This window comes from Eschrichtius robustus, chromosome 3 (genome assembly GCF_028021215.1).
Source record: "Eschrichtius robustus isolate mEscRob2 chromosome 3, mEscRob2.pri, whole genome shotgun sequence".
NCBI lineage: Eukaryota > Metazoa > Chordata > Mammalia > Artiodactyla > Eschrichtiidae > Eschrichtius > Eschrichtius robustus.
In genome coordinates this window covers 71,810,592-71,837,512 of record NC_090826.1, presented here as the reverse complement: position 1 = coordinate 71,837,512, position 26,921 = coordinate 71,810,592, and the positions used below count along the sequence as shown (strand labels likewise).

The 26,921-nt window shown below is 33.2% G+C and overlaps 1 protein-coding gene and 1 pseudogene across 9 annotated transcripts in view; both read right to left on the bottom strand.

Annotated features, from left to right (window-relative positions):
- ADGRL2 (adhesion G protein-coupled receptor L2) overlaps positions 1-26,921 on the bottom strand; it is a 180,052-nt gene that overhangs the window by 59,617 nt on the left and 93,514 nt on the right. For all 9 annotated transcript variants that reach the window (XM_068540173.1, XM_068540170.1, XM_068540176.1 and 6 more), the window contains exon 3: positions 21,240-21,453. In XM_068540173.1, coding sequence (XP_068396274.1) covers positions 21,240-21,453 — 214 coding nt within the window. The remainder of the gene's footprint in view (positions 1-21,239; positions 21,454-26,921) is intronic.
- On the bottom strand, positions 26,234-26,616 carry LOC137761133 (large ribosomal subunit protein eL22 pseudogene; annotated as a pseudogene).

Below are 26,921 nucleotides of genomic sequence, written 5' to 3'. Positions count from 1 at the left end.
CACAATCCCTTAACAAATATGGATTACCAACAACAACAAAAATATCAGTAATAAGAGTATTACTCCTTTATATAAGATGGACATAGATTTGCAAATCTTAAAGGGGCAAAACATCTTTTGTTCTTCCAGAGTATTCCCTATATTTCCCATATGATTTCCTATGTACAGCTTTAAAAACAGGCTGAAGTATTCATGCAAATTTGTTTCCTTTCCAACTCTAATTTTGAATTGTACAATGCCCAACAAATTGCTTTTACTCTTCTTTTGATTATCTTACGCTCATTATTACACTTTACCAAGTGCAAAGTATGGAGATGAGATTCCATGTGTAATCTATTGTGAGAGGTGTTTTAATCAATAGTCTTGTTCTGCTGATTAAGCAGGGGCTTCTGTTTTGGCAAGATAACATTAGTTTCTCCAGTCATGCTCCAAAAACCATTGGGAATCTTCAACAGATCATTAGATATGCTATAATAAAGCTTTGGTACACTCTTTTTTTCTTCCTTAAATTACTTCTTCACTGTCCCATCTTTCCTCATCTCAGTGGCACTGCATTATTATTGCGTCTCCCCTGAAACTTGCACTAGAGCTATGTCTCCAGGCCATAGGATGCCATTTTCAATTGAAGCTTCTGCTTGAAAATATAAATTAAGAAAATTTCATTATCTCCTGCCAGGGGCCATTATTCACCACAGTTCTAAGGAAGATTCAAAATGCAAAATCTACCAACTTGAACAAATACTCCAGCATTCAACAGAAAAGCTTAGTATATCATGACAGAAACTAAAAATTAATGTTTGCTGAAATTTGGAGTCATCCTCTACAATTAGTCCAATTCTTTATTGAGAATGTCTGTTCAGTGAAGACTGCATCAATAATTTCAGTCTCTTAGTGGCATCTGTTATTTTTTAAATTCAATTATAAAATACTAGCAATAACAGGTCTGTTTCTTTCCTGAGTTACCTTCTGTCTTAGTTAAAACTGCTTACTTTTTGGAGATGAAATAAATGTTTTCAAGGTACTAGGGAAACATGTAATGATATCCCTTTCCAAAGTGCCAAATATAAACAGAACATTCACAGGGGTACTGTGGAAGTTTAAACCACATCCACATGGGGAACTATATCTTCTAACTGAATAGAACATCTACAGTTGATGTTATAAACCCATTCTCTAACTAATGGACTAGAAATGATACTCATTCTTGAGCCTCAATTACCAAAAAAAAAATCATATGTCAATAAGTAAATTTTATTCTCTTCAAGTACACAAATTTTTTAAATTTAGAAACATTACCACAGAGGGCAAAAAAGAAAAGGAAAATAAAGAAAAAAGGTCACTGTCAACCTATACATTTTTATTGGAGGTGACTATATGCCTGGCACAAAACAGGAATTCAGTAGTTGTTTTTGAATGAATGAAATAATGATGAATGGTTAGCCTGACTACTGCTGCTTGTAAATAAACAGTTATTAGAAAATAAATATCAGACATCCAATTCTGTTTCAATCAGCTGTACCTGATTCTCAGAGAATTCTGTCAATTTGGAAGCAGTTTTGTATCATGAAAGCCAATAATACAACACTAAGGAGACACATCTATTTAAGGGGTGGAGGAAAAAGTACCCTTTAGCTTCCAAATAACTTTTTCATGCACTAACAATTCCAAATGACCAAGGAATGAATGCAGTACTCTAGGCACTAGAACCCCTGTCTTCTTTGAGTCCAAATTTACAATAAATTTTTATACACATAGTAGGTTACCTTAAAACATGAATAGTTAAGTTCCTAAGTAAATTTGCTCAAACAAAGTAATCAAATAAACTGGGGGGATAAAAAGAAGTTATGCTCCAGGATACAAGGTTACAATCATCTTCACAGATGACAGAGGGAAACTGAGTTGAATGCTAAATCAAGCCTTTTTTAAAACTGTGTAATGAAATCCCCTTTTATCATCTAAACTTCCATTCTGTAGAGCTAAGGAAAGTGGTCCTGCATTTTTAAAATATTTATTAATGATGATTTGTAAGCCTAACTAATTGCTAGGTAAACATAACATCAGGAAGCTAAATGATGTGTAATTAATGTGGTAAAAAAGAGGCGTTCTAAAGTAATGTTCCCATTTGTCACATAACTATGTTCTCATAATTTATTTAATAATTTGTGTATTGTAGAAGATTTCTATCCATCATATAGTATTTAATTCTTTAGGCATGTTAGGATATTATACTCTAAGCATTATAATATTGTATTATTTAAAGTGTTTTAAAATCCTTGAAACAAAGTTGAATTATTGAACTAAAGTTGCTACCCGAAATCTCTAGGAAAACACACTTGAATACTGATAGACGCATGGATACATAATTTGGAAAAAATAAATAATATTAATTTTATTCCATTCAGTTTCCTATATACTGGTGTTTTCAAAAATTCGAAATATAATCCTAATTTTTTAAAAATTGCAACTATAATTAAGTCTTTACAACTGTATTTGAAAAAAAGTATAGAAAAAGTCAATTTATTATTTAAATAACTATAAGCAAGAATACAAAATATCTGTCTCGACTATCGATATATAAACATAAACCTATTTGACTGAAAAAGTGTATAGTATGTAACAAATAGAAAGCCAAAAAAATAAGTATCAGTTAACCTACAGCAAATCAACAAAAGTTTGAAATAAAATCCTGCGTAGGCTCATATCCAGAAGGTTGTGGTCATTCTAGTTTTCAGTATGTTGAAAACAGGAATAACATGAAAGTGATACCTTCCATAATCATTTTGTGTCAGGAATTAAAACCACAAAGTATGCATACTTTAATATTTATAGTTAAATTGGCATCTTAGAAACTCAAAAAAATTCTCAAAAATTCCACATTAATTACTAAAATTAGGATTTTGAAACGACAATGCTGATTTTCTAAAAACAACTTTCTATGTTTTAGAAACCTTTGAAATTCCTTGCAGTTTTTACTGGACCTTGGGGTCAGTTTAATGCAAATTAGGCTGGACTCACTCAGAGCCTTATTAATCCAGTACAAAATCTCTTGTTTGCAGAAATGCACATTCAACATAAATGCACTTGCTTTTATTAGCAAAATAAGAAATATTTATTTACAAAGCATGCCACTGAGACTAAATTTCATTCACAGGGTCATCAGGTCTAACTACTTAATGAAAGGAACAAGATAATTCAAGTGGGGATAAAAGCTATAAAATTTTGAAATACTTTAAAAACATTGCTTCTGAGTCCAAATTTTCAAGACCTCTGCTTTTAATAATTTAAAAAATTATTATGACCTGTATCAATTAGGAGCAATTATTTTTAAAAAATGTTAACCTACTACAGTTTGCACTTGCAGAAACTATCACATTTTTAACAAGGGAAATGGGATATCGCTATGGGATGCCCTAGTTAGATTAAATTAGCAAGAAACTTGTTACCAGACCATATAAAAGACACACCATAATAAGACATGACCTTTCAGAGCCTTGGAGCCAATCTGTGATGCTTTTCCTTCCTATAACCCTTGCTAATTATCTGCAAAGTTACAGACCCTTTTGTCGTGGGTTATTTTTCTTCAAATTGTGAGGGGATTTTTGGTTTCTAAATATTTAATTAGTCTTGTTATGATATGAGAATTGTACATGCCAAGCATTTTGATTTTCATACTCTATTCCTTCTAATTGTCCTCAGATTTAGATTGGTCATCCCAAATCTTTTCCTTTTGTAATTATTTACTTCTTAAAGCTCATTCTGTGAAGAAATATGTTCACCCTTATGGCTCTTCTATTCCACAAATGGCTTTTCTGGTCCATTAATTACCCGCTCAGAAGATTAGAGTTTGAAATAATGTAAAAGAACCTGCAACTAAAAGGAGTTTTACAGTGCAAAACTGAGTAAACTAGATTTTTGTTGTTGCTATTTTAAATTCACCTTAAAGATAACTCCCTTGGTTTAGATGTGATTTTGATAAACAGGAAAATTATGCCATAAATATTTTTTTCTGCCTCCCAAGATGTTTCATGGGATGTCATTTAGTCAGTATTATAAATCTCTGCCTATAAAAGAAATGCATCTGTAGTCTAATTGACAGCTAATATAATTTCCTCTTTTACAGACCTCACTTTGATTATAGCACAGCAATGAATGTTCACAGAACTTCCTATGTAATCAAAATGAAAGCATAGACATAAAATCATAAGACTTTTGGTGATGTAGCTTTTAAAAATTTACCATCTATGCAAAAGTTAAGACAAAGTACAACTTTTTGTTAAAGTACTTATTCAATTCAGGAATTTTTTCCAGTTTTTATTAAAATGACAACGTTCTATAAGTGCTTGGGTTTTTTAACCAAGAGGCAAGAAAGCACAGCTATTCTTTACCCAAAATGAATTCTTTCAGTATGAAATCTTTCATGACTTTTAGTACTATTATTTCCTCATCAAACTTGTTTTTCAGTTAAGTGCACTTTTCTTATTATTACTTTTGTTTTACAGTAATTTATTTTCCTCATGCAACTTGTAAATATTTTGGTAGTAAAATATGTGACATAGTTTATAAACAAGCATACAGGAATGCTTTGTGGAAAAGGGGATGTGAAAGGTCAAGTGAGCAATATCTTAATAGTATTCATACTATGAATAGTATGAACTTCATAGTATAAATTAATGTTGGAGGAGAGGGAAATACATAGAGTTAATGGTCGACAAAGTGAAAACTCTCATTCGGAAAACAAAATGTTATGCAATTTTTCTGTAAGTCATGAATCTTTTTTTTATTATCTAATATTAACTTTGTGCCTCATAGAAACCACTATCTGTGTTTTCCTTATGTTGTTCTTTCTAATTTAAAAAGATGTATCTGAACTGAATTCCCACGGAAATTACTGTCAATACACTTCTTGAACGATTTCTTCCTTATACAAAGAACCATTTGAAGGATCTTGTCTCTGAGGTAGAACATTTTTAGAACCTAGGACACTAGTCTGAGGAACTCCTATTTTCCAACTCGCAGTGATGCCCTGTATGCAAGCCTAAGAAGCACACACATTTGCAGAAAGCATCTGCTAAGGAGGAGGTATAGAGAAGGCCAACACATAAACTACACTGGCCAAACAGTATTAAATTCTTCCCCAATTTTCCGAACCTGAAGTGATCTTTCTCTCCTTTCCAGTAACTGTCTATATAATTAATTAGGCAATTAATCATATTCTGTTTTGTGGCTCTCTTCTGTATTTTGCATAAAATTGTTATTTAACTCACCAAGTATTTTCCATGTTAAAATTAAGCTGTAAACTCCTTGCGTTTTTGTTTATATTCTTTTCCAAACACCCCAAAGAGTGCTAGGCACTTCATCGTAACAGGTCTCATACCATGAATGCCTTTTAGCTGTTTCTAGGACCCTACCCTTACCTCTCCAGTTAGATGTTGTTAGGCTTCTTTCAAATTCCTTGGAATGCCTAGTCCTATTTAGGGCAAGAAGTGCTCATTCAATAAATACTTCCTAAATTGGAATTCTCATTCTTCTATATTTTATTGAGGGTTTTTTAATTGAAGGAACAACTCAAAATGTCCTGTTGATACATATCACTGTTGTTTCCCTTAATAAAAACTGCAGAAATTTTGTACAGATGTTTGCCTAACTGTTCTGTAAGACAAGAGATGAGAAACAATAAAGGCAAAAGACTGGAACCACAGACTCTTGGGATACTCTTAGCAGTAGAGCAGGTGTGGAAGGCTAAAAATAATCCTTAATACCCATGATCTGAATATAAATAACCAAATCTATCAGAGAATTATAAAGAGGTGGATATTCTGTGGTTCATACACTCTCAAAATTAATGGAGTCTCACCTGACGATAAATATATGGCAAATTTCACCGGCTTACTTCTGATAAATCAGAACTAATCTTTAATCGTGACAAAATATTCATAATCTAATCCTTTTATCAAATTGACTATCACTGCAGTCAATTAAAAACCCCATGTTAGCTGTATATAATAAGATATTACATTTGATGCAAATCCTTTTCTATTGAAATAAATGCCAAGCTGACAGCAGGAAGAAGCTGATAAGAAAACAACAAGGCATTGCTGATGGCATTCTCGATAACTGAATCCCTACTCGTAAGCATCCAGTCTACAGCGTACTACCAAAAGTGCTCCTTTTTTAAAAAGCACAGATCCAGGGAAATGTCCTCTGCTACATCTCAGTCACAAAGGCAAGAAATTATCTAAAATCAGATAGATAAATGATATATAAATAGACAGAAAGGAAGAAAGGATGGAAGGAAGGAAGGAAATGATAATTTTATATCCACGTGTGGTTCTGGCACTAGAAACAGTGACACGTGACATTATCTGCTGCTATATCCTAGTTACAGGAATACCTACAACTTTGAAAGCATTGTGGTATACTTATTATACCACATCCAAACAATATCTAAGTAGAAGAAAATAAACAAATGGATATGAACTTATGTATTACTGTTCTCTGCTATAAAAAGAGTGAACTCCTTGTTTTCAGAGTCAGTATGAGGGGCTTAAAACCCTACTGTTATCTTCTATATTGACATTACAGAGTTAAAAACAGTTTTTAAAATATAGTATCTTATAGAACTATTCCATAATTTTGAGAAATATAAAGAACACAATCTTTGAAAAATCCTTTCCTCCGAGGTCTAAGTGCAAGAAAAGAATTCAGAATACCCAAAAGGAAGAAGAAAGTTAATGAGATGGGACATGGTAAAGAAAGTTTAAAGGAGTGAGGACAGAAGTTGAATAAATCCTTTCACAGTTACTTAGTACTCCCTCAACAAATAGTACGATTTTCCCACCTCATGCCACTGCTTATCGCTTTCCCTTCTCTATCAGTTTTTAGAAATTTACTGTGCTATCTGAGAGATTTGGTATCATAGTTATTTCTATATATATTTCATCTTCTTCACCAGATTATAATATCTTGGAGAGGTGAGTGTCTGTTTTAAGAATCTTTGAACCACGTGTATAACACTGTGCTTTATTCTAAAATGTATTAACTTCATAAACACCAGTCCATACACTTAAAAATGTATATTCTTACCAGTTGTTCACAAATATCTTTAGAGTGTTTGACACGTTAGCTTGCCCACCATACAACTCAGTAATTATTTGGAGGCATAAATCAATGAATGAAAGATAAAGATATAATTTTCAGAAGTCAAGCACAGTTCCATGACCAGGATATAAACCAAAGTAAAACTTCTCTGATTTACGTGGTTTGTAAAAGTTTCTAACAGTGGAAGGTAGAAGGCTTCCATTCCATATAATACTCCTAGCTTGAATTAGCTTCAAATCAGTAGCCTGTCTGAAAAGCTCAGTTCATCGTGAGCTATAAAATGTTAGACTCAAGAGCTTTAAATACCACTAACACCATGTACAGGCTTGAGAGTACAGGGCTGTGTGCTGCGAAGCAGCAACACAACACTGCTCTTCTGAAAACCAACATGTACTCTTAAGCCACAGATATAAACAGGGTAAGCATATTAAGTAATGAATGACCAGGAAAACATCTTTATCACTGCAGATTAAAGACACAAGTGTATACCTAATTATACTACACACATTAAAATCTATTATGCTATTTTAAGATTTTTAATGCCTTACAAAAATTAGAGCTAAAAAAATGAGATTATCCTAATTTAATAAACCATATCTGAAGTTGCACATTTTATAGCTAATTTTAGCATTATTTTTATTTACAAAAAGTAGTCTAATACTTAAAGTAGTACATTCACACATAACATTACATATTTTATGTTAGAAATAACAGTCATTTCTTAAGTATATTTGATATGTCATTATTATGAAAAAGAAACACTGTTAAGATCTTGCTACCGCTCTTATCTTTGACCCTTCAACTTTTCCATTTCAGCAACCTCATTAATGTCAAAATGCCATTAGAATGCCTGCCCACTTTTAAATCTCTACAGCCTGGGCAAGGCAAAATCTTTTGGGTTCAATCAGGAATGCTTTCTTTTTGTATTCAACTAAAAAGCAGAATAGCATCACAAAGGTCAGCCTATTACCTTGATTAAAGAAAAAGGACCACATGACAAAGATAAACCTTACAACGTAAAATGCCATGTTTTAGACCTGAATTGGGCATTTTTAAAATTTGCTTTAAAACCATTTTAGTTTTTGATTGTCAGATTCCTATAATGTATGTAACCAATACCACTGACAGGACTTGTTTTTATATCAGTACCTTCCTTAGGTTGGGTAACACGGGAAGCAGAATTTGAGCCAGGAGCTCTGAGAGGCTTATAATGCTCTTAGAGCTATCAGTGTGGCCATGAGTGAAGCAGGATTGGGTAGAGTGAGAAAGGCCCAGCAAATTCCTCAGGGAGGGAGCTCTGAGGTTGGGAGAACCCTTCAGAGATGTCTCAAAATGAAGCAAAAGATGAGAAGGCCAAGCCTTTGTACTCTGGCGTTCAACGAGGGCTGCCTCTGGGCAGAAGGATTTACGATCCCTTCAGCCCATGGCAGTTCCTGGGCAGGGACTCACTGTGAGCCCATCCGCTGGCAACTCCCTTGGCAGCTGGGGGAAAAAGGGCCTGATCTGAAGGGGGAATGTGGAGGGCATACCACAACATCCACTGCAACACTGTAATGGTGTAAAGAGTTTAATGGACTGTTTTCAAAAACAGGTCTTTTAATACCACTTCTCATTTTCACGGGTTTTATTGTATTTTATCTTCTTGTACATACTGACATGTCAATACTGTTTACTAAGGGATATTCAGTGGGTTTCCTATACAGCAATGAACCTTAACAGGCAGCTTTTAATTGGCCCACATAGGAAACCACATTACTATTAATTTCACAGCTACAGCATAAAATAAAACCATTGCTTCTCAAATTCTAGAGCAATTAGACCTCTCGGCTATTTGGCTAACTCTGCTTCATGATACCCAATGCAGTTAATTATATTTTTTGATGTTAATAGTCTCTGTCAGTCTCAAGCATAACTTCTCTTTGATGAATATTTAAATTATGTTTGAATAAAAAATAATCTTGGTTACATTTCATATTCAGTGATCATCACAGCTTAATAAAGGTCTACTTGTCAAGGGTTGAAATAAATGGCAACGCACATATAAAGGTTCTAAATCAATGTATCAGATAATATACCTGTAATGACCATTATCTATATCTCAATCCAACATACCTGTTTTAAAAGGTATAGTCTCATTCACATAATAACTCACAGTTAGATTTCAAAAGTTACTTATAAACAGTCTTTTAAATTATATATACAGAATTCCATGAATTAACGATGAGAACATCTTAGGACTGCGTCATAAGATAATTTAATGTATGGAATAAAATTACCAAATTTTAAAATGTCCTAGAAAATTCAGCGTTCATTCTCTTTCCTCCTCTTGCTGTATTGTTTTAGAAAGTTCTAAGAGTAATAATAAAAAAAAGGCTTTGACTTACTAAAAGATTTTTTGATTATAAATGTTATAGAAATTTACTGAAATCATTATTTACTAATCATTAATGATTACTATGAAATCATCACACAGTAATTTAAAAATAATATTTTTCTCCACATAAAGGTTTTAATAGGAGTGGGAGGTGAGGGTGAAGGAAACTTCCCAAACTGGGGAATTGGGAGAGTGGGAAGAAAGTATAAAAGTAAAGCTCATTAGTATAATTTCTTGAAAGTTTGTTTAAAAATCATGTAGTTTAAACACTCCCTTAGTTTAGTCTATATTATAATAGTAAGGTTTTAAACCAAGCATTTATTTAACATAAACTGTGAAAATGGGTTTTTCTATCTCAGCTCTTTTACTGAATGAATAAATATTTTGTTATCTACTTAATTAAATAAATTAATAAATTGATTTGTTAAATTTTTAAAATTTTTCACTCTTTCTTCTCTGAAACCCTAAATCTTTGGAGATTAAAGATAAAGGAGACAAAATGAGATAAAATTAAAAAGATACAAAGAAATATCCTAAAATGTACACATCAACCTAAGACTGTCTAGTGGAACACTGTGCCCATTTCAAGAAACTAACACATTATAAATAAAAATAGCAGGGGTGGATTCAAGTTTTGTAAGGTCTCCAGCTTTTAACACTTAGGGGTACCAATTTAAGGAAAAAATAGAAAAAAATTACAAGTAGAAAATAAGGTACCAAAGTGAATACTTAAGAAGAAAAAAAAAAGGCAACCACAACAAACAACACAAATTTTCAGAAAGCCTAAAAGTATCACAAGTAACAAAACCCAGAAAACTAAAAAACATTTAAAAAATTTAATTGCCTCCCATTCCTTTACAATTCTTTCCTTAATAATTTTTTCACCATACATCTTAGGATTGTCTCTTCACAATTTCATAGCGTCACTTTCTATAATTTTGCTTTTCCTCCTAAACAGCTGATCAAAATTTATTTTTCATTATTGATGGCTTGGATACTTTAGGCATGTACCTACAATGTCACAGGTGCATTGAAGTGCTACAGCCTGTGCTCCACAAACACAGGTATTCTAATACATTCTGTTTTATATGATACTCATTAAAAGGGGAGAACAGTATGGGGCATTTACAATTGTCAGTACTACCTTTGGATATGTTCTCTGTGTACTACTGTATATAATCCACCAAGAATATACAGGAGAGAACTTCTGTTTTGATTAGTTATCTATAAGAACCCTTTAATGACTGAAGGAATTTTCCAGTCTAGCTTCTGGTTCCACTTATTCCAAACATTATTTCTCCACCACTGGCCACATATGTCAGGTGCCATGGGACACTTTTAAACTGTAATATGACATCTGGCCTTGCACATTTACGTCACAATCAGTAAGGCAGTATAATGAGTAATAGGAGTACTTCTAGAGGCCAGTTCTTCACCAGAATAGCTAACAATAACTAAACTGTACATGAGTGTCTACCAACCACATAAAAATACCCCCACTAAACTCAAACTGAATTTATCACCAACTGAACCTCCACTTAACAGAATCCCCAAATGCTCTTAGCTACCCCTAAGCAACCATAAATGAGGGGAATTGTAAGAGAGAAGTCAGAGAAGGAAATCAAAACCTTAAAAGATTGTGTTTAAATATCATACTTCAGCAAATTTTACAAAAACATGACCCTGTGAGCCCACTGCTAGGGACCCTGAGAATGCCTTGGAAGAGGCCTGTGCAAGCAAGAGGCTCTGACATTAAAGATTCATTACTGGCTTCATGATAAATCCACCTTTAGAAACAGTACTTTTTTCACAAATTACAGTTGAATTCATTAAAAATGACAGACCTATAGTCTGAAAAACAGAAAACTGTCTTGAGATTGACAACTTATACAGAGTGACTCTCATTTCAGACATTATCTTCAAGGCCGTGGGGCATTCTAAAACCATGTCTTTATTGGTTGCATATGACATGCGAAGAAGTATTGGGAGAACTGCAACACATATTAGCTACACGATACACTTGATTGGTTTATATGAAATAAATATTAAGATTACAGAATTGCTCACTTCTTTGTATTTCTTCAAAACTAGATTTTTCCTAGAACCATCTGAGAGATGTTAGCTCTCATCCTAATTGTGGAATAGCAAACAGCACTAAAAACTGTGACTAAATTGCTATAAGATATTTAAAGAAAATAGTAAGTAAAAAGAATGTCTCTAAAATCTGTAAGACATAAATATTAGTAAAATGCTATCAGAAATCTAATTACCCACAATAATTTTTCTTAGGCAATATACAAAGTAGATATCCATACTGGTGTTTTCTGTTATTGCTGTTGTTGTTAATATAGTATAGGTGTGCAATCCCATTATATAATATATGGAAAAATTAATAGGGCCATAATAAATGACAGTTTAAGCTGTTTTTAAGCAATTGATATCAAATCTTTTTCTCTCTTCATTTAATAAAATTAGTCAATAGAGTATATTATGAATGATACCGACTCACAATTTCTATCCCGTTTTTGATGTGGCAAAGTCAAGCAGCTAAACTGCTAGTAAGAAAATAACACAAGGATTTATAGTTAACCAACAATTAAAAATATTTTCTCTACCAAATAACATATAGGCAATTTTTTTTAACTTAATTAGAAATCTCAGTAAAATAAAAAGGATAATGAGAATGGAAAATTCTCAACTTTACTCAAAATTATATTTTGTTATTATTTATGACATAATAAAATGTATAAAATAATAAACAGTATATTTTCAGACAGCGGAATTATTCCAAAGCTTCAATGAATACATAAATTTATTTCCTGGTAATAAAAATGCCTATATGAACTGCATAAGATAAATAATTCCAAATTCTTAAGTGAACTTACAATTCATAATTTGTTTTTAATTTTTTATACTGGTAGAAAATATGCTTTATATTACAGTTCAGTAGCATTTATCTATGAGTTTTTCGTAAGAGGAGAAAACAGAAGAAAAAGCCATATCAAAAGGAAAGATAGTGGCTACGTCTTGATTTGAAACTCTAAAATAAAATTTTATTTGTATTCTCTACAACTGTGATTAAACAACTATATTTATTTGTTCCAAGTATAACTCTTTTTAAAAGGATGCTTGTAAGTCATACTTATATACTAACTCTAGTAGTATGACTTCAGAAAGCAGATACACACTAAAAAGAAACCATACTTAGGTACAAAACAAAGTACTCAAATGAGTATTTGAAAATAGTCTATGTAAACAGATTTAGCGTGCTTTCATCTAGTTATTTAACATTTGATTGTCCAATACATTGTAGTAATATAATGCTGAATTAGACCTGGTTTCTGTCACTTAATAAATTAATTTGTTTAAATTTACTTTGTAAATAGAAACCCATGTTTAGTGTGTAGCAGAGAATGTTCTAAGAGAGTAAAAATCTACAAGGTATATGACAATACATGTACTACTGCAATACTACTCTCATCTCATCTATAACACTCACCTCTCAAATGAGAAAGCTGGCATAAGTGATAACTGAGACTATGAAAAGATTATTATAACATTAAAATTCAAATGGATATTCATATTCACTTTTATTTTTTCTCCTCTCCACTTTAGTTTCAAAACTAAAAACCACTTCTAATATTAAAAACACCAGAGTTTAAATGAGATATGTCTTTACTTTTAAAAACTATATTCCCTATCTCTCATCTGACAGTAGCTATCCAAAAATAAAATCAAATTCAAACTTTCATGGTATTATTTAAGGCTCTTAATTTCACTGAATAATCCTTAGGAAATATAGTGTCCTTAGGGAAAATGGTTCTGGCTTCCTTGACCACCAGTACACAAAGGTAAAACCCACATATTAAGCACCAGAAAAACCAGCAGGTCATGCTTGTATTCTCAGTGTTCATTATCCAGCACAATTATTTTACTAATTTTCATCTTAAAAGGAGAAACAGAGGACCCTGTAAGGCAGAATCTTTGATGTGACTGTTTCTTTCTTCCACATTTGATAAGGAGGGTCATAAGGGATATTAAGATGATTTGTCTTCTAAGCCATTTTATAATTTATTAGTCTTTCTTACACACTAAATGTGAATGTTTAATATGGTTCATGTTTATTACTGCCAATAGTCTTTCCTTCCTATAATGCGTGCTTTGGTTTAAACACCTATCAGTAAGTGGCATGCAGAGTATGTGCTCAATTAGATATACCAATTAGAGCTTTAATTGTTATTTATTACTGTACTAAGGTTCAAGAGTTTGCGCTAGTAACCTCCCAATCCTTGGCCAAAGAGAGGTGCTTGTAATTCCAGTTAGCTGTCTTAAAACAACTCAGCCAAGAGTGAAAGAATTAGTGCAAATCCATCACCCAACAGGAAATAACCTAAATACATCGCAGAGATGATGAGTTAGCAGCATCTGAGTTATTTATTTTTGCCCAGATGCATGTCATCGTAATGGACAAATGGTTGATAAACCTGACACCACAGATAGATAAAAGCACTTGGGATAAACAGCATAAAGGTAAGGCTGCACTTTCTCAGAAATGGCAGGCTTAGACCCTATGAGAATGAATAGGTACACTGAATAAATACTAGGCACGAGAAGGGTACCCCCTGACTAGCAAGTATTGATAATAACGCAAGAATAAAGTATGCCAACCCCTAAAATATTACAAAACATCAAATTAGATGATGGAACAGATTTAGCTAATTTTTCCCTCTAAAAAATGCGATTAATAAGGAAGGGATGTGAATATCTTAGAAAGATGAGTTTTAAGTTTATTGATACCTATAAAGAGGTCAGGGAACAAAAAATTAACTAAATAAAACCTCTTTTATATAGCTCTGACTTGGATACAAAGTTTCTTTATGAAGACTGAATCATCAATATAAAAGTCGAACGGGTTGTATGTCAAGGAGAGTATGCCCACACAGAAATCTGTAATCATGAAGTTTGTCAGAGAACACTGGCAGAACTGTGACTACATTTTAATGGATTTTCTTGGTTAAATTCTGAGAATCTTCCAACATGCATCAGTTGTCATATGAAGGTTTTGTGTGGATGTGTGCATGTATTTAAGTATCTCCTTTCTTTAAATATTTTACACACACTTAATATCTATTAGTATACTTGAAAATAACAGAAGTATATATACAAAACTAGATAACAGAATTTTTTAAGAATAATTATTAAATATTATTTAAGAATCAATTTTCATGCAACTAAGATATTAATTAATGAGGTTCCAGGTATAGACGACTTGAGGTTTCAGCCTCTGTGGCAAATAAATAACCTTTTTAAAGGTTCACAAAGTAAAAAGAAGGATATCGTGTTGCCATTCCTTCTCAAAGATATTTTAAAAATAAGTGAGGAGAATATACATGCTGCAATGTGGATGAAGTGTTTTGACTGCAATGACAGCTGATTCTCCAAGTGAAACGAGAGAGAGCTATACTATGATGAGTCCCAAATTCCTTGGCAGTTCCAAAAATCTGTTATTCAGTAACTCTCTTAAAATAGAAGCAATGGCCTATGGTTTTTCCCGCCCATAAAGAGTCCTTATGAGAGTTAAGTGCCTTGCTTCGTAACAAGAAGGGAGGCGAAGAAGCCAATGCACTCATTTTTCCAGTCTCACTCTATAACCTACTGTAACGTAAAGAACCATAGAACAGAAAAAAGTAATGCACATATGTATAAAATAACACATTTCTTCAAATCCTCAGGCACACAAGAAATTATCACCACTTGAATTGCTGTTGGGTTAACAATGTTAAATAAAATGTAATTATTATACTTGAAGATAATAAGTTGGGACACTGGTAGGTTTAGAAAAGGAAAATTCAAGGATAGAGAAGTTATTGAATGGGGTATAGGATAGGAATAGATTAATCTGGTCCCTACTCTGAGCTTATGCCCATCATCCCAACCTTTGTGGACAAGATCTAGGCTCTGAAATAAGTTTTGGCTCTTACTTAGCTTAATTTAATTAAATTGTTCCCATGTTCTAAAAGCTAGATTTTTTTCCCCTTAAGCTAAAAAATCTCTGAGTTGTACTCCTACTTCATAAATCTAGACTATGTATTTATTACTTGCCTGGATGACTAGAGTGGTATCTAATTCATATGGCCTATGCAAGGCTGAATGCTATTTTCTTAACTTCTATCCTGAAACTCTCCTATCCTGAAAAATCCTAATGTGTTCTTTTATTTGAGCTAAATAGAATAAAAATCTTCAGCAGCAGTGAGAAAAAAATGAATCTCTTTTATGCTTTACTGTCGGCTTATGAGACACTACCCTCCTGTTCTTGTTCTGATTTCCTTGATGGTAACTTTACCTCTGCCCCTTAAATGCAGGTGTTCTCTAGAGCTTTTTGCACGCTCAAACCACATAACTTCTGTAGGTAATATCATCTGTTCACCTGTAACTACCAACTATATGTTTATGTTTGCTTCATCTGTAAGTTCTTCTTTCAAGACTCTTGTGAGTGCCAGATCTGTATAAACAACTGTTTGCTGAACTATTTATTTATATTTCACCATGTTTCCCAAATAACTTAAAGGAATTTAAATCGGTAGTTTGACAACCAAAAATATACTGTATTTTATTTAATAAGTAACCTACTGTAGTTGTGCTATGAGGTTCTAGCCAGTTGGTATCCATAAGTGGGCTAAAAAAATTGGCTAAAATCTTTGAAGGAATCAGGCTAGTTCCCTAAGTCTAGGACACTATTTTACTTTCCTTGGGCAATTTCAACACACAAAAAAAGGGCCTATCTTTGAATCAATTATACAAAATACACCTTTCCTACTGTAGGGAAAAAACTGAGGCATGTATTCTTACCATCTTCTTGAGAGCAGCACATATTACTTTTAGAACCTCTTTGCACTGACAGAGGTACACTGATGTACATCTGATAGTATGAGTTAAGACTCTGAAAAACTGGACCTACCTACGCCCATTAACCTTACATTTAATATTTTTTTAAAACCCAGTAAACATTTACATACTTTCTTACTTTCAGATCTCTTGGCTGGAGTGCTAATAAAAAAAGAAAAACCTAAGGACAATTACAAAGCATAATCTAAGGCAGCAAACCACCTTGATGAGAAATGGCAAACTCTTAGAGTGAATAAATGAACAAAGGGACAGTTATAAGCAATACCAGAAGAGGATCTCAGGTACAATTTAGCAAATCACTTTAACTAGATTGTACCCAGTGCTACAAAGAAACAGTATTGTTAGCAAAGTTCTAATTTACTTATTCATCAAATACTTCAGAGTAGTAATAAGAAGTGTTTTTTTTCTTTGCTTTAATGAATTCAAAGTGTTGAAACTGTTTCATATTTAAGTTACCCCACTACAATTATCTTCAAAGAGTGCTAAAAAAATTATCTCTAATGGTGATCATTTTATAGAGTATTAAAACATATCATTTTAGGAAAGAGTTTCATTTCTCACTTTTTAGGATGAGCCATTCAGTGTACTTAAAAGACAAGTAGAATCAGTTAGTAATAGAGTCTTGGTTTCATACCTTTAAGTGAGCAGGAAATAGAAAATAGAGAATAAATAACAATTATTGATACTTTTACTATCACCACAGTCAAGAATTACAAGTGTGTTTATTTACTTGACTCTCAACTGATGAAGTGATGACAGTGAGGGGGGGGTAGAAAAGCCTTGAATTATAATATAAACATATTTTACGGTATTGAAATTTCTGTGCCTATATCCATTATTATATGTAGAAAACAGGGAGTCTCAAATTTAATAGAAAAATATCTAGTGCTTTTATTTAATTTTTCCAAAGAGAAATCTCCTGCATTAAAGAAAAAAAGTCTGATTTTCTACATTATTAACACATTTTTTGATGATTATAAATGGAAAAATTTGCCAAATTATTAGGAGTTTGGTGAAAATAACTCTTACTTTATTTGTAAATACTGAAAGAATATCTTTAAATTAAAAAAATAGGGACAAGTATTCTACACATTCAGTAGTTATTCTGTAATAATTCAGCTGCAAAAATATTGTCTACCTATTTTTCTTACAGCTATTTCAAACTATGTAATAGTCAAATATGGTGGACTTCCTTTAGGGTTTATAATCTGACATACACAGAATGGAGTACTTATAAATTACCACTATGAAACTCACTTTTAAGTCATCTTAACATTGTCTTCCGTGTCAATAAAGTGTTCATGTTTAAATTGTCATTGTGCTGATTAAATAATTATAAGCCGCTAGTATAATTCAACAATATAAAAATGGAGTTTCTACAGGCAATTTTGGAACTAACCCCTTATTTTCCCTAACACACCGCAAATTGTTCAGAGATTTTGATAACAAGGAAATTACAGTATGCTTTCACCGAATTTAAATACCCCCAAACTCTAGTTCCTTTAAAATGTATTATCAAAAATGTAGCCCTGCTTTTATAACATAATGAAACAATGAAAATAACTTGCTATCTTATCTTGTGCATTTCCTATAATATGTAATTATATTTATATTAACAAGTATGATAAGGCTTATGTGTTGTGCTAGATATTCAACCATGTATTTAAATGTATAACTCCACAAACAAAACTAAGTTACCTACAAAGTACAATTCCTCAGGGCCAGCTCTTTTCAGATTCTCTTTGTACTAACTCCCACTGCTTTTTGCCTGTCAGTCTAATAAAAACAGGTAATTGTACATAATCATTTTTCACTTCCTATTTCTCTCTGGCTTACTTCTAGATGCTCATGTGATATCACTACCACTGAATAGTCGAATCAACATATTAAGAATGAATAAATGGTCAATTATCAGGGGTTACCTTTATTGTCTGCCTGCTATAGGCAGTTCTCAATTTTTTAAATACTATGTGCAAATTGTTCTATTACAATTTTATTGGAGCACAGAATCCATTCTTCCAAAGAAGGTATATTATCCTACGTAGTTTGTTTCACAAGCCAGATTTCAAATCCTACATAGTCCATAAAGGACTTTTGTTTTTTAAAAAAAACAAAAACAAAACAAACAAAAAAACCGCAAAAAACCTTTATCCAGTGCCATTTGTGCAAATAAGATTTTACCTTAATTTTTTAATAACTACCCTTTAAAAACTAAAAATAAAAGCATTTTGATGGAAATCTTTCAAAAGTATTATATATGTCCTCTTGTTTATTAAAAATATCTTGATCAGCATCAACATTAACAAAAAACTACTTACTATAATGTGCTATCAATAAAAATATGCTAATACCTATTTTGTTTGAAATTAGAGATTTTACAGCAATTTGTACCCACACTCTTATAGACTGGATTTTTAAAAAACAGTTTTTCCATGATTTCCTTCATCGCTCTTATCACCTTTAGATGATTTCACTGTGCCTACACTGATCAGACCTCAGTCTAGAAAATTTGCTGCTCTACTTTAAGGCAGACTAGCATATAAGCTACAAAACTGGACAGAAGACTGTTTTCAGTGGGGGAAAAGAGGCAGGAGGAGAGGGTGTAAGCTTTGAATAGAAAGATGAAGGGTTTTCCCAGTAAACAAAATACAAAATCAACGTTGTAACTTGTGTTAACTCTGAAACTTGTGTTCCTTCAGAGAGTCTCTATGTTCCAAATAACTGGGATTGCTGGATATTACTTTCAATCACAACGAACACAATTTTAATACCTTACATATAAGAAAACTCTAATTAAGATGCCAAGAGTACCAAAATTAACGGAAAAAAAAAGATGCCAAGAATTAGGTGCTCTGTGTTAAGGCAGAGGAAAGTCCATACCCATTGTCAGCAGTTTTTTGTATTCTATTTACTTGTAGAAACACAACTGTCCACTTAAGAGACATCATTCATATATTTTATAGTTTATAACACACTTTCCAACACATCATTTTTAAAACACAAAATTAAGCAAAATTGGTATATTACCCAAGTAACTTTCTATCTTCTTTCCTCCTTCCTTCCTTCTTCCTTCCTTCCTTCCTTCCCCCCCTTCCTCCCTTCCTTCCTATTATCTATATATGAAGAAAGAGACAGAGAATGAGCACTATATGTTTTAACTTTCTTAATCTGTTGTTTTGATTTTGTTTGTTTTTCTAAAACTGAAGATCAATAGAAGACGAGCCACAGATTGAGAGGAAATATTTGCAAAAGACATTATCTGATAAAGGATTATTATCCAAACTATATTTTAAAAAAACTCTTAAAGGGAATTCCCTGGCAGTCCAGTGGTTGGGACTACGTGCTTCCACTGCAGGGGGCACAGGTTCAATCCCTGGTCAGGGAACTGGGATCCTGCAAGCCACGCAGCGTGGCCAAAAAAATAAAAATAAAAATATAAAAATAAAAAACCCTTAAAGCTAAACAATAAGAAAACAACCCAATTACAAAAGGGGGCAAAAGACCAGAACAGACACCTCACCAATAAAGATATACAAATGGCAAGTAAGTATATTAAGAGGTGTTCAACATGATATGTCATTGGGGAATTGTAAATTAAAACAATGAGATATCACTATACACCTATTAGACTAGCCAAAATCTAAAACACTGACCATACTAAATGCGGGTGAGGGTGCGGAGCAACAGTAACTCTCATTCATTGCCAGTGGGAATGCAAAATGGTACAGTCACTTTGCAAGACAGTTTGGCAGTTTCTTACAAAACTAAACACACTCTTACCATATGATCCAACAAATCATGCTCCAACAAATCATGCTCCTTGGTATTTGCCCAAATGAACTGAAAACTTATGTCCACACAAAAACCTGAACAGGTGTTCATAGCAGCTTTATTCATAACTGCCAAAATTTGGAAGAAATCAAGAAATCCTTCAGTAGGTGAATGGATAAACTGTGGTACATCCAGACTATGGAATATTATTTAACACTAAAAAGAAATGAGCTATTAAGCCATGAAAAGACATGTAGGAAACTTAAGTGCATATTACTAAGTGAAAGAAAGCAATCTGAAAAGGTTACATTCTGTACGATTACAACTATATGACACTCCAGAAAAGGCAAAACTGTAAGAAAATAAAAAGATCAGTGGTTGCCAGGGATTAGATGGAGGGAGGAATGAGTAGGTGGAGCACAGAGGATTTTTAGGTCAGTGAAACTGTTCTGGATGATATTACAACGGTGAATAAGTGTCATTACAAATGTGTCAAAACCCACAGAATGTACAACAACAAGAGTGAACCCTAATGCAAACTGAGGACTTCGGGGGATGATGATGTATCAATGTGAGTTCATCTACTATAACGAATGTACCACCATGATGGGGGGATGTCAGGATGTCAATGGTTAGGGAGGCCTTGCACGTGTGGAGACGGAGTATGATAATTCTGTGTACATTCTGCTCATTTTTGCTGAAAAAATAAAGTTTACTAATTTAAAAAAAATAAGGAGCAATTATTGCCGAAGACCCAGACATTTAAACATTCTTGATAGTATAAAGTATTTCAAAATTTTGAAGGCTTAAAAAACAAGATTACATGTCAATTACTTTTATTTTATGATGTATAAAAAAACATGTAAATACATATTCCTTCTGATATGTCAATCTATATAAAAATGATACAGAGATTTAAATGTTGTTGAAATATTATAAAGTAGAAATCAACATTAGTAGGTAAAACCCTAACTCAGTTTAATGAATAGGCTGAGATATGGACTGTATCTGTCCAGTCTGGAGTTATGATAATTCTTTTACGAATTTGTATGTAGTAACTAAAATGGGATAATAACACGTGAACATTTACCTTTGAGTCATAATTTTGAAGGCATCTGGGAGGTAGCAGTCTGTATTCTCCATCTGAAATGGGTCAGCGTCACAAATCTTGTCGTCTGTCCGACCATAGTTAGCGCTCTCAATCATGATGACATCACTGCCGGGACATCGTAGATCTATAGAATAACCTTCACAGGATAATTCTCTACGAACTAACCCAAATGGTAAAGCTGCTCTGCTGAAACCTTAAAAAAGAAAAAAAAAAAAAAAAAATTAACTCATTTATGAAGTATATTATTTTAATAAGGCATTTTCAAGTAATATGAGTCATGTCTATATCCAAGAGATGTCATACAAAGTATGTTTTTCAAGCCACCATTCATACATTTATTAAATAATTCTCTGGATCTTTACTATGAATCACTAATGTATTATTAAATTTTTAATATATATCTTTAGCTGGATTATTCATCTTTATAAGACAATTTTAAATTACCTTAATAAAATATTTTCTGTATAACCTAGTCACGATCAGAAACTACGTGGCCCTTTTTGAGTAAACCCAAAGAAAAATGACACATTTGATCAATGGATTTATAAAGAGTGACAAGATTTACAAATACAGAATGCAACAATTAATAAAGGAACGGTTTTCATTTATAAATGAAATCAAAGCTCTGCTATACAGGACACTGGCCTTACTTACCCACTTAATGTAGACATATTAATTGCTGTTAATAGAATTATCTTAAAAATACATTTGTCTTAGTGTCTCCCAAAATAACTAAGACACTATGACAGTATCATACTTATGGCACAATAACTTATTTCAATTTGTAGACTCTTTACTGAAAACTGACATAAATGAAAGGATTCAGCAGATGGGCATTCAAAGGAGCCAGCACTGCTCCAATCCAGTCCAAAAAGCTGAAACCCCCAAAAGGGGCAAAATTTCTGAGATTCAGTTTTGTCATTTACAAAATGCAGATGAAACATCTATGATGTTATTATTTTTCCTACCTGTGTGACTGTAAAATGAGATAATGTACAGAAAAGCACTTAATAGAAAGTGCCATATGAACTTATGTATGGTGTATTAGGTGGAATGTAGATAACCACTGTTCATGAGTGCTATAAAAAGATTCCAAATAGAATAAGAAATTAGAATTTTAGGTTTTAATCACGGTTTTCAACCAGGGGTCCTCTAAAGTAGTAACAGAGCATAGAACAAAGGTAAAAGCAGAGAAAGCCAAGAACAGCCAAGAACAACTATGTATGGGAGAAGCACATCTCTGTGTGCTGATGTGATACCTATGGGTTACCTACCATATCAGAAACTTCTACATTGACCCAATTTTTTTTTGGACCCAATTTTTTATTTCAGTTCTCTTAACTTGTTGCCATCTATAGCATTTCTTTTATAAAAGACTAGCATTAATTTCAGTATTTTTTCTCATCTCTATCCTTTTAATTACTCTGCATCACATGAGTTATCCCTTATATCCCTTTTTACTGGAAAAAAAAAAATGACATTCAGAAGTAAACTGTTCCAAGACATAAACTTCTAAGTTGAAGAGCTAGGTTCTGTCCAGGTCAATCCAATGCTAAAACCTGTTCTCTTTAACTATTGCACAATGTCTCTCACTAATACAATAAAATAAACAGTCTCCTGGATAAACATGCATCTTCTTTCTAAGATGCAAATAATCCTGCAGAATGATTAGTTAGTGGGTTGCACCTTGGTATGATTTAGAAAATCAGCAATTCTCAAACTTGGCTGAGTTCTCAGTTCTACTGAGAAAACTAAAAATGTAATTGGGATGGAGAGAGAAGAAAAGCACACAGTTTAGAGCACAGAAATCTTCAGGGGACTAAGGCAAACGCCAACCTTGGTAGGTTTTCACTAAGAAGAGTTATGGTCTTACAAGATTACTAAAAGAGAAGCGCACTATCAATGAAGAAGGAATACAGAAATGGAGCTGGGCAATATCATGACAAGCAGTAAAGGGGCCAACCTTTTCCCAAGTTCATAAATAAACTTTTACATATGTTATTGCTTTCTTCCATTTGCTGATATACTGTACTGCTTATACAAATAATTCAGCTTAAATTAGTACTATATTTGTTTTAAATGAAAATATGTTTTAGGGCTTCAGAAGCAGACACACTTCTGTGGCAAAAAGCTGTGTGAAAATTCAAACAAGTGACATCATATAAAATTTTGGAGCACTGCATATTTTAAAGCCAGAGATGATTTGCAATTATAATTCCTTGTAAATCATATTAGAGAATATTACAAATATGAGAAAATGTTATTGTAAGACTGACTTGGAGCCAAAATTCACAAGTTGTAGTATTTGTCAAAAATATAGAATTGATTCTGAAGCACTGTGGTTTTTAACTTGAGCTCCTTAATTTTTGTTGTTGATAGTTTGCAGGATTATAGTTATGGTTCTAAGTGAATTTTCCTCTGCTTTTGAAAGATATTTGAGAAGTTGCAGAAGTCTTGCTGTTTTGATAATTCAGAGAAAGGATTTTTAAAGCCTTAATATTAGTCATCCAAAAAGGTAAAGTATGGAAAAAGAGAAGGAAAAAAAACAGAAAGGTCAGCACACTTTACTAATGTAGTAGATTTCCAATATAGAATTTTCTGAAGAACAGATCATGGCACTTATACTTTCATTGCATAGAACTGAATGAGTTCTTAATGGTGAATGTTGCTTTATTTAACGCTATAATGTTATTGGCCTTAAATCATTAAGTGTTCTCTTTCCTAAATTCTTGCTCTCTCACCTCTGTTTCCATTGAACTTTATACTTATGTATAAAATTTCAAAATCGCTTGTTATTACCACATGGTGCTGTGGATATTCATTTTTAATATATATCTTCCCTGCTAGGCTCTGATGATAGTTAGTTATAATTCCAATGCTAGATTGGTACATGATACATAATTCCAATAACTGCTGTCAAACCAAATTGCTAAGTTGAACAACTAGTATCTGTTTAAAACAATATAAATTAAAATGTGTTTTCCTCTGTAATATCTATTTCCTTTGGCAGTGAAAACAAAAAGAGTGAGCATTAAGACACAGATAAATTACTTAATAATCAATAACATTACGTTATAGCCTCAAAAAAAGAAATGTTTAAATTCTGTCAATTTATTATTTTCTAGGTACCACTGGGGTTCATTAGTGTTTCTCACAAAGACAGATGTTTATGAACCTTCCTTTATTTAAATCTGTGTTTCCAACTGGATATGGATATATATATATATATATAGATATATAGATATCTCCATATAAAACAAATATGAAGAAAAAATAAAAAGTAAATATTGTAGTAGCTAACATTTACATAGCAATTACAACGTTTAGATACTGTCCAAACTGCTTTTTATGGATCACCCTTTTTACGATCACCAGCATCATCAACAACTATCAACACAACAAAAAACAATGGAGTAGTTAACTGTAATAACACCAGTTTACAGAGTATGAAACTAAGGCATTAAATAGTAAGTAATTCAGGGTCTCAAGGATTACTGTGAGTTAGATTCTAATGCATGCAGGGTTCTCAGATTCCAGAGCCCGTGCTTTTAGTAATGGCCATGAACAGAAAGGGATTCTGTGACTTCTCAAGCCACCATGTTGATAATACAAACAAGATTTACTTTATAATTTTTCATACCATTTGAAATTCACCAAAAAATGTTAGTGAATTTGACAGAAAACAATTTTTTTAAATTTATTTATTTATTTATTTTTGGCTGTGTTTGGTCTTCGTTTCTGTGCGAGGGCTTTCTCTAATTGTGGCAAGCGGGAGCCACTCTTCATCGAGTCTTCATCGCGGTGCGCAGGCCTCTCATTATCGCGGCCTCTCTTGTTGCGGAGCACAGGCTCCAGACGCGCAGGGCTCAGTAGTTGTGGCTCACGGGCCCAGTTGCTCCGCGGCATGTGGGATCTTCCCAGACCAGGGCTCGAACCCGTGTCCCCTGCATTGGCAGGCGGATTCTCAACCACTGCGCCACCAGGGAAGCCCGGAAACAATTATTTTAAAGGTTCACACAACATATAGATAATAATGAAAATTGTATTTGTGGAAATGTAGCGACGTGTGCCATAAACTTATTAAGAGAGCAAAATCTATACTGTGCCAGTATGGACATACAGAAAGAGTACTGAACAGTACAGGTGTCTGGGTCAGCCTTGTGAACTTGGCTAAGTCATTTTATTTTTCTGGGTTTTAATTTCTTTTTCTGAAGAATTAAAGTCATTTCAAAGTCCTATCAAATTTCACCAGTCTATGATTCTAAACAGGCAAGCTCCTTTTAAGCAGGTATACATGCTATTCTAACATTTTCAAGTGGTCAACAATTAAGACATCTGTTGCTCTATTTCTTTAAAATATAAACATATGAGAATGTTAGCATGGATGGACTATGGCACAATAATGTAGACTATATGGTACTGCCAAGAAAATTCTCAAAAGTACATGATGGGGCTTCCCTGGTGGCGCAGTGGTTGAGGGTCCGCCTGCCAATGCAGGGGACACGGGTTCGAGCCCTGGTCTGGGAAGATCCCACATGCCGCGGAGCAACTGGGCCCGTGAGCCACAGCTACTGAGCCTGCGCGTCTGGAGCCTGTGCTCCGCAACAAGAGAGGCCGCGATAGTGAGAGGCCCGCGCACCGCGATGAAGAGTGGCCCCCGCTTGCCGCAACTAGAGAAAACCCTCGCACAGAAATGAAGACCCAACACAGCCAAAAATAAAATAAATAAACTAAAAAAAAAAAAAAAAAAAACACTGAAAAAAAAAAAAGTACATGATGAATTAGTCAGGATTCATACAAATCACAAGTAGACATCTTTCTGGATTAACTATTTTAACCAAAGACTTACTGGAAGGGAGAAAATAAACACGGGCCAATTATTAAATGAAAAGAAAAACCTACATAAACTTTTTTATTTTTGGTTCCTAAGTTTTATTCAAGAACTCATACAAAATATTCCAGATAACTGAGTTTTAATCCTCATCTTCCTCCTCTTCTTCATCTTGATTAATCTAGAAGTAACGCAATTCGTAACTCTCTTTGTTGTTAGTAACTACGCGTAACCAGTCACGTAGATGATTCTTCTTCAAATATTTTTTGGTGATATATTTCAAATACCTTTTGGAAAAAGGCACCTCAGAAGTTACAGTAATCTTGCTTTGCTTCTTTCGACTGTTACAATACCTCCACCAAGATTCCCAGCTTTTCCATTCACTTTCTCTCCTGAAAAAACTGCTCAAGATTGGCGGCATCCATGATTCCACCTTCTACAGGGTGGGTACAGTCAAGAGTAAACTTCAGGACCTGCTTCTTTCTTTTTGCCCGCCTTCGCCACAAGCTTTATCACGGGCGCCATGGCAGCAGCGGATGGCAGAAAGCATAAATTTTTAAGAAAAATGTAAATTGTTATGCTTTCTTTGGCCACTTCTCCCTATTTTCCTGAAAACTTCAAGGGGTATGGCTTCAAACTCTTCCACCAGCAATGGAACTTCAAAGAAGTTTGGAAAGTCTTAAATAAAACTATTGCAATTAATATTAATTTTTAAAATTCAACATTTTCACTAAGTAAATCTTATGAAAAGGCAGAACAAAACTTATTCCTAAAAACACTTATTTACACCTTTATTTACATCACATTAATGACATACTATACTGAGTCAC